This window comes from Polypterus senegalus, chromosome 9 (genome assembly GCF_016835505.1).
Source record: "Polypterus senegalus isolate Bchr_013 chromosome 9, ASM1683550v1, whole genome shotgun sequence".
NCBI classification, from domain to species: Eukaryota; Metazoa; Chordata; class Cladistia; order Polypteriformes; family Polypteridae; genus Polypterus; species Polypterus senegalus.
Window position 1 is genome coordinate 116,991,514 of NC_053162.1, and position 8,577 is coordinate 117,000,090.

General features: G+C 36.2%; 1 protein-coding gene across 2 annotated transcripts in view; it reads left to right on the plus strand.

Annotated features, from left to right (window-relative positions):
* The window catches only part of rfwd3 (ring finger and WD repeat domain 3), a 131,036-nt gene extending 122,748 nt beyond the window's left edge, over positions 1–8,288 (plus strand). The window contains exons 10-13 of one of the 2 annotated variants that reach the window (XM_039763609.1): positions 4,131–4,307; positions 4,873–5,087; positions 5,235–5,452; positions 7,250–8,288. In XM_039763609.1, the coding sequence (XP_039619543.1) occupies positions 4,131–4,307; positions 4,873–5,087; positions 5,235–5,452; positions 7,250–7,393 (754 nt within the window). In that variant the 3' untranslated portion in view covers positions 7,394–8,288. The remainder of the gene's footprint in view (positions 1–4,130; positions 4,308–4,872; positions 5,088–5,234; positions 5,453–7,249) is intronic. The other variant, XM_039763608.1, reaches the window with a different exon arrangement.
* The last annotated feature ends 289 nt before the right edge of the window (positions 8,289–8,577 follow it).

Genomic DNA, 8,577 nt, shown 5'->3' on the forward strand with positions numbered 1-8,577 from the left:
ATTTAAAATTTGTTTTAAAGAAAGGAGACTGCCAGCTCGTATATCTTGAAATGAAGACTGCAGCCACAGAGCATTAATTATATAAGTTTAAATTTTCAGAAAGTTTATTTTTACATTGATGACTTTGTTCTGAAGGAGCAATAACTACGTATCGAGAATATTTTTTTTTTTTTTTATAAAGTTCCTTTGCTTGTTATTGCCATTATCGCATTTAAACATTTATTATTCATAAAAATGGTGACAATCAAGACTGTTTCTTCCTTCTAAAGTCTTAATGTTTGTTGACCATTTTCCACTTTTTTCTAAAGCAACCTCCTGGATAACCTAATCAATAGGTTACTACATAAGTAGTCGTTAGTACTCCATCAGAAAATTCTATGCAGCACAACACAATTTAACTAGCTTATTAGGCGAAGTGAAAGAAAATGTTTACTTTGCAGTATTACACACGTCTCTTCCAGAGTGCTCCCTTTAAGTGACATGAGGGCAGTGGGATATTTCATCACCCTGTCCACACCAACTTAAGAGAGAATGTGGAAGGATCCCAGAACAATTTTACTTAAAACATTATTTCCTTACCTTTTTAACATTAAAACCAGGATTTTCCTGAGTTATACAGTTTTGCACATTTGACAATCAAAACTGCAGTAGAAATTGTTTCCTTTCAATAAAGCCAGTGTCACAAGCAGCAGGTTCCCTGCAGGCAGGCGGACAGCTGTGTGCTGATATGTCACAAACCTCTGTTTCAGTTTGAATCAACTGTGCTAGGTAAAATTATTCATTTGTTTAGTGATTGTGATTTAGTTATAATTTAATGATTAAAGAAAACATATAAAAATAACTTCATAAAGGTGTCCTGTGTTTGTATAGGGGGTAACTACTGCTTAATTTTGATAGCTGCTGTTATGTAGTTTAGTTTCAGATCCACAAAATGACAGTTAAAGAGTTGCTAGTTGCCGGCCTTGGCGTAAATATTTGTTTAAAGGTGAAAATTCAACTCTGTTCAAAGCAAAGCTAGTAGGGGTTTTTATCCCACTGTCTACTGTACTTAGCTGGCCTTAGTACTGAAACAATTATTTTACTTTGGTGCACTAGCAAATAATAATGGTGGCAGCACATAATTAGTTCTCTCCAAAGAAATACAGTGGTTCTAACTTTTGTCTCAATGATAGTCATTAGCAAGAATTTGTCAAGTTATCCAGCTGCACAACACTTAAAGAACTACTGTTGAATAGCCAAGTAAGTGCAAGTGGGTTGATTATGGTATTGTTGTCATGTCCTGCCCTATACTTTAGCGCTCTTCCTTTTCAGGTGTTCATGCATTGAGCTAGTTCTTGTGAACGCCATCTTTTGTTTGTTTTTTTTATAATGAAAAATCCAACCATTTTCTCATATTTTGGGTAAAATACTCCTACACAAAGGAGAATTTTGCCCATTATATGGAGGAACCTTCTGCTGAATGTGGTGCAGCTGCTGCCATGTTTAGCAAACACAAAAACAGCACAGTAAGTCGCTGCCTCACAGGAATAATTAGTCGATAAAGAAAGTAATTTGATTAAACTATTTAATCACTTATATTGATTAATGTAATCATAATCAGTCCAAATAATAGGATAGTTCAACTACTTAAAATTTCTAACTTTGGTCACCATAATAGTGTTAATGAAATAATTTTAATTGTACTATATTTCATACACAGTACTGTACAGAGAATCAGTAGAAATAACATCATTAATTATTCTTTATTAGCTGAATCCAGTCCAAGTCTTTACAGATTAACACTAGAACCCTGAAGCCTACAAAAAAAGTCATTAATTCTGGACCACCTTAAATTCCTTCTCACCTCTTTATTAGCATCTTTGTTTTGCAATTGTGCCAATCAGCACAAGCAACAAGCAGCCTGCAATCCCGTCCCCTACCGACGCAGCTGAAGTTCTTCCAGCTAATGTCTGAAAGTGATTTTCCTGGAGTTGTGTTAGGTAAATAATACAGTGCCCTTCACTATTATTGGAACCCCTTGTAAAAATTTGTAAGAAGGGTTAGAAAAAAATCATTGTTTGCTGAAGAACAGTCATCTTGCACTGAAAAAATGAGAAACATCTGACTTTTAATTGAAACAAGTTCCTTCATAGAAAAACAAAACCCTTATCAACAAATAAATATTTTTAACAAAAACACATGTTCTACAATTGTTGACACCCCTGCATTTAATACTTTGTACAACCTGCCTTTGCCAGTATAACAACACAAAGGCTTCTCTTGTAACTTTTTATAAGGTTAGAAAATACAGAGCATGGCACCTGAGACCATTCTTCTTTACATAATCTCTCCAGATCATTCAGGGTCCTAGGCCCTGTCCTGTGTACTCTCCTCTTCAACTAACTCCACAGGTTTCTAATAGGGTTCAGGTTAGGGGACTCAAATGACCATGGTAGAACTTTGATTTTGTGGTCAGTTAACCGTTGCAGGGTTGATTTGGACATTTATTTCTGATCATTATCCTGCTGGAAGATCCAGTGACGACCCAGTTTTAGTTTCCTGGCGGTGGCAGCCAGGTTTTCATTTAAAATCTACTGATATTTCAGGTAATCCATGATGCCATGTACCCTAACAATGTTTCCAGGGCCTTTGGAGGATAAACAGCCCCACAACATCACAGAACCTCCACCTTATTTCACAGTTCTGACAAGGTTCTTTTCATTATAGCCACGCTTATTTTTACAACAAACCCACCTTGCATGTTTATTACCAAAAAGTAAAATTTTTGCTTCATCAGACCATAGAACACGGTTTCAGTCAAAGTGGTAGTAACATTTTACAAACTCCAGGTGCTTAAGTTTGTGGATTACTGACTGATAAAGGCTGTAACAAATAACTGGGATAAAACTGAATATATAATTTTACTTATAGGTTTTTATAATTGTACTGCACGCAGCACACGCTTTTACAATTGGCAATGGAAAGGACTGGCATACCGTCCACCACGTTTGCATCTTTCCCTACATCCAGTACTGCTGCGATATTACTGACTCCCTATAGCTCTAAACTGGGCAGGTTAAATTTACCCCTCGGCACATGCTGGATTTAAATGTATAGCTATAATGTCTGTTCAGTTCTTCTCACTTGATTACATGCTATGCACGTGCTTAACATCTTCAGTATCTGTCACTAGATGATCAGAACACATGGATGCACAAATTTGCTTGAACTACAGCAAGCAATATCTTCACAAAATGATGCAATCGTTTTTTTTTTTTTGTTTTTTGGATGATGATAAAAGCTTCCCTAAATATCACAAAGACACTATTACATATCACTGATATTTTTCAGGAGGCTACCAGAGCTCTTCATAGAGCAGCCAAAATTGTCGTCTAGACTCACAGATATCTGTGAACCCAATATCTGCACTCACAACATTGATGGCACCTTATGTTTAGTATTGTGATCGACTGGAGGATTGAAAGCAGTAATTTCATAGAGGATATTTTGGAGATGGAGCAATCACATCGTCACATAGTGATAGAAAGTGATGTCAATCATATTTTTCCTGTAAAGTGCGTCTTTAAAAAACGTTAGCAAACCAGTATTGAAAAGCCTGAAAAATGACAGTTCCTGGAAATTTACAATGTTTGGGTGTGAATGTGTCCCAGCAGTGACAGCAGTCTTGCATATTTTTATGGTACTGAATATCATATGGTTCTGAATACTTTTGTTTTGATAGTAGTTCAGGTCATTTACTTTTTCAAAATTTTGCGCCACATTGAAATGCTGACTTAACTATAAATTGGTAAAAAAAAAAAAAAAATAAATTACTACAAAAGGCAAAAATATTGTTTTTAACTTTGCAAGTACAGCAAAGGCACAGAAAGAGCATGATTATGTGTTTGAAAATAAAAAAATCCACATTTTTTTTCTCCTCTCTTCTTGATTCTTCTAACTATAATTTCCTGAATAAAAACGGCAATTGTGTTAATCTGAGTTTTCTTTCTTATGTTGTATTACTTACTTATGCCTTTGACAAGACCTACTCCAAGCGGGTTAGTGTGTTAGGACTTGGAAGAGTTAGTTGTTTTTTACACTATGCTTGCTACACACTCCTTTTTCTGCTTGTCTCTTTTTCGTTTCCTCAGTCTTCTCACCAATACAGTGGTGCAGACCTATAACACTGGACGTCCAGTTTGGAGCTGCTGCTGGTGCCTTGATGATCCCAATTATGTCTATGCTGGTCTGAGTAATGGTGCCATCTTGGTATATGACACTCGAGACACCAGTACATATGTCCATGAGTTGACATCCCTTGGGTCCAGGTATTATGTGATGACTTACAATATGGAGTCTTATTTATAAAATTATATTTTTCACAAGTGGAATGTAACAACCATGCATCTTTTTGCCAGCTGATTAATGAAAAACAGGTTCCATATGCTTGTATGTAGTTTTTTTTCCTCTGTAATATTACCAAGTAATTCATAATGAATTCTAGAAAACTCTACAAATGTAAATGTGTATGCACATAGTCCATTATTCCTGATTTGTGGGGAGTTCAAGACAGATGGTTCTTAATTTGTATAGGGACACTAGCAAAGATATTACTTTTCAGTTCTCTATATACATTGGTTACCTAGAAATACATTAAGTGGGTTCAGAAATAAATCAAAAATGATGCATTTTATTTAATTTTTTCATGCTCATAAAAACAATATTAATTGTGCATGTTTGGAGATGCTGCTAAACCTCTTCCAGAATCATGCTATTTTTGTTGGTTTTCTGTGTTAAACAATTCCTTTTAATGCAAGTGTTTTAAATTAAAAGAAAAAAATAAATAGTTGACCTCAGAAGACTTTCAAATTCACCTCACTTTAACCATTCTAGATGTCCTGTGGTTTCCCTGTCTTATTTACCCCGTGCTGCGTCTGCTGCATTCCCTTATGGTGGTCTAATAGCTGGCACCCTGGAAGGGGGATGCTTCTGGGAAATGAAAGGTGGAATATCTTACAGACCACACCATCTTCCTTTGGAGCCGGGTGGCTGCACAGACATACAGGTTGATGCAAGTAGTCGGCACTGCCTTGTGACTTACAGGCCAGGTGAGAGTGGCACAGCGATGGTGCATTAGTGATGAATTGTTGTCTTTCAGTGCTTATAATATTGTGCTGTGCATTGCTTAGAAATGGCTTCTGGGAGGCCAGAAAATTGAGTCCATTTATGTGTTCAGTATTATCATTTTATTGTAGGTAAGTCAAGTCCCAACTTACGATGTGTGTTAATGGAGCTTAACCGAGTAGTACAGCAAGATTCCCTTGATGACCCTGCGTGTACATGCTACCCCATTCAAACATTCAATGCTGGCTCTTGTTGTAAGCTGCTGACCAAGAATGCCCTCTTTGAAAGCCCCGCGAAAGATGGCAGTATGTTGGTGTGTGCAGGAGATGAAGCATCAAACTCGGCAATGGTGAGATTTTTTGTCTGTTTTAGTTTATATTTTGATAAATCTTTTCAATTACCTATATATTATACCAGTTTTTTTAAAACTTGTTTATTCTTCTCTGCTGGGCCTCAGAAAAGTATACAACGTATTTAGAAAAAGGCCCTAATATGATTTATAATTAACCATGTTAATGGGAAACCAGTCTAGTTTATGGTTTACTAGTGTGTAAGGACGTGTTTGTCCAAAATGAAATCCACAGAACCATCATTAACTGAATTCTGTCTTTACTGAAGTGCGAACACCATCTGTCTGGGTTTAGAATTTTCTTGACGCAAAACAGTAGGAAAACATTGCATTGCCAAAAAATAATCTGTAAAATTAATTTTAAATGCTGTTTATAATTTAAAAGTTAATTTTCATTTTTCTTATTACTTTTTCAAAATAAATCAGCAAAACTATAGATGGATATATTATAATAATAATAATAGCTACTTTACTACAGGTAATAGAAAAAATGTAAAAATATTTGATATCTCTTGCCTTGGGTGTTCATCCTCCTCCTTTCTTTGGTATCTTGTGTGTCTCAGCCTGTGTCGGCAGGAACTTCTTCTCTCCATTGTGTTCCTGTAAAGCGTGCTTCTCAGTCCCTCATTCTGTGGTGTGCGACTCGTCTCCTGTCTACTTTTTGACTGCCACCAATGGGTGATGAGCTATCATTACTCACGGTGAAAACATCATTCGCATTCTTATGAATTCTTCCTGTGTTTGAAGGTGACTCTCCGCATTCCTCCTGTACCTTTTCTCAGTACCCTGATGTGTGTCAACCTCCCTTGACTGGCGCTTACTGTCTCGATTACGTTTGACTAAACAGCCTCACAAAACTTGCCAATCTGTTTACTCTGGGGGAATACACACACACACACACACACACACACACACACACACACACACACACACACACACACACACATTAGTATTTTATTAAATAGATTATCTGATGCATGTAATTCAATTCATTGTTCTGGGGGCTGGAGCCTATCTTGCCAGCATCACATGTACGGCAGGACTGAGCTCTGGACACGATGTCAGTCCATCTGCAAGTCTGTTTTTGTTTATGAATGTGTTGAAGCTTTCAAATTGTGAGCTTCTTAATGTTCAGATAGATTTGCAATTATAATTGAGTTTGAATTAATATTTTTGAAAAAGTTTTAACATTTTTCGTCTTCCTGTCTAACAGAGTTTCTACTAAATAAATGATGAAAATACTTCCTTTTGTTAAAGTGTATAAAATTGCTGATTTTCTAGTAATTCTAGAAATGCCACAATTGCTATGTTTTAAGTGTTACAGAGATTGTTATATTGTTTGTTTTTTCTCCTTTTCATCATGTAGTACTAATTTGATAAGAGGCAGATCCATTTTCAAAGCAAGGAGTGTTTTTTTTTTATTCTGAACATTTTACTTTCTTTAGCGTCATTACGTTACTTGCAATGCGTTTGATTTGGTGAAACTCATCCAAAGAAAACCTCGATACACAGTAAATGTACAACATACAGACAATAAACAACATCACTTGCAAGCAGTGTTCTGTCTGAAAAGGTGGAGTGAGCTCACTGTGCGGGAGTGATGTTAACAGCGGACCGGTGTGCACAGTTCTCTCCTGTTGCTTCTTGTGCCTTACCAAACCCTTTCTTCAGTTGTTTGTGCCTTTAGGTCATTCGTAGTTTCAGTGGACCCTGGAGTAGCAGCCTTCTTCCATGTCTGCTTGTTAATTCAGTCTATGAATGAAAGTTAGAAAAAATGTGTACTTATTTCTTTGGCAGGTGTGGGATGCTGGCAGTGGAACTTTGCTTCAAAAGCTGCAAGCTGATCAACCCGTATTGGATATTTGCCCAATGGAAATAAATCAGACTCATTTTTTAGCTGCTTTAACTGAGAAAATGGTGAAGGTGTACAAATGGGAGTGACGGGTGGCGAGAGGACTACTTCACAATGTTACCTGATCTCCATGGTTTAGTGTGGCTGAGAAGACAATAACCACATGTGCTTTCTCTAAAACCCTATTTCCCAAGGATGTTTCTCCCTTGAAAATGTTGTTTAAATGCAGCAATACATCTTAGTAAACCGCCTCATTCCCAAAATATCATTTTAGTAATCCGGTTTACTCTGCATTTCTCTCAGGTTAGGTTCTTCTGTCTGGTTTGTTGTTAACTGAATTAAGTAAACTATTTTGTCGGCATGTGAAATGCTTAGGAAGAATAAAATTGTTTTCTTTCCAAAAAGAAAAAAAAAAAACTGCTGGATTTTTAAACAAAAAAAAAAGTTTCAAAATGTTTTCAAATGTTTGCTCTCAACAAGTTTTTGCCATTTTAACATTCATTACAGAGAGTATAGATATAATATATACATTTATATTAGTGGTGGCTTCTGTAATTTTCCCAGCTATGACAGAACAAGTCTATAAAGTACAGAAAATAAGGATACTCGGGGAGGCCCAGGGTGCTCTTGTGTGCTTTCCGTTTGCACTTCTCTTCCTGACGTGTTGTCTGTCTGCCTGTCTGTCTGTCTGTCTGTCTCTCTCTCTCTGCCGCAGGGGACGCAAGCACTCAGTGCAGCCAAGGTGTGTCCAGGAAGGGTCAGCTTTTCTTTTTTGCTCTGTCACAGCTGCTATTCTGTTTTTTTCTTAATAAAAAAAAGGTTTATTCTTGGTTTTTCCTTTTAGTTTCAAAATGCTGTAATTACGTTTCTAGTTGCAATAAATAATGAAAAATGTTTTTAATTCCTTCAATTGTTTGAAGTCCTATAAATAAAGTACAGATATATAAATAATGTACAGTGAATTCACTCGTGTTCCATATGTTTGTATTTTGACAGTTTTTACTTGTGTATATTGTTTTTTAATAAAAGAAACAAATATTTTATTGCTTCAGTTCAATTATTTTTTTAAAAAGGTCAAATGCATTTAATGAAATCTAATGCCCAACGAGTGTGTTTCATCATCACGTGTAATCCATAAACAAGTGACTGTTTTCATCCTGGCGGATTTCAAAGTGTCATTTCACAGGATCACTGTTGGTGTGGCTGCTCTTCTTGATTGAAATAAATTCAGTTAAAATGGTACAGATTTATTCACCAATTGTATGAACGTTGG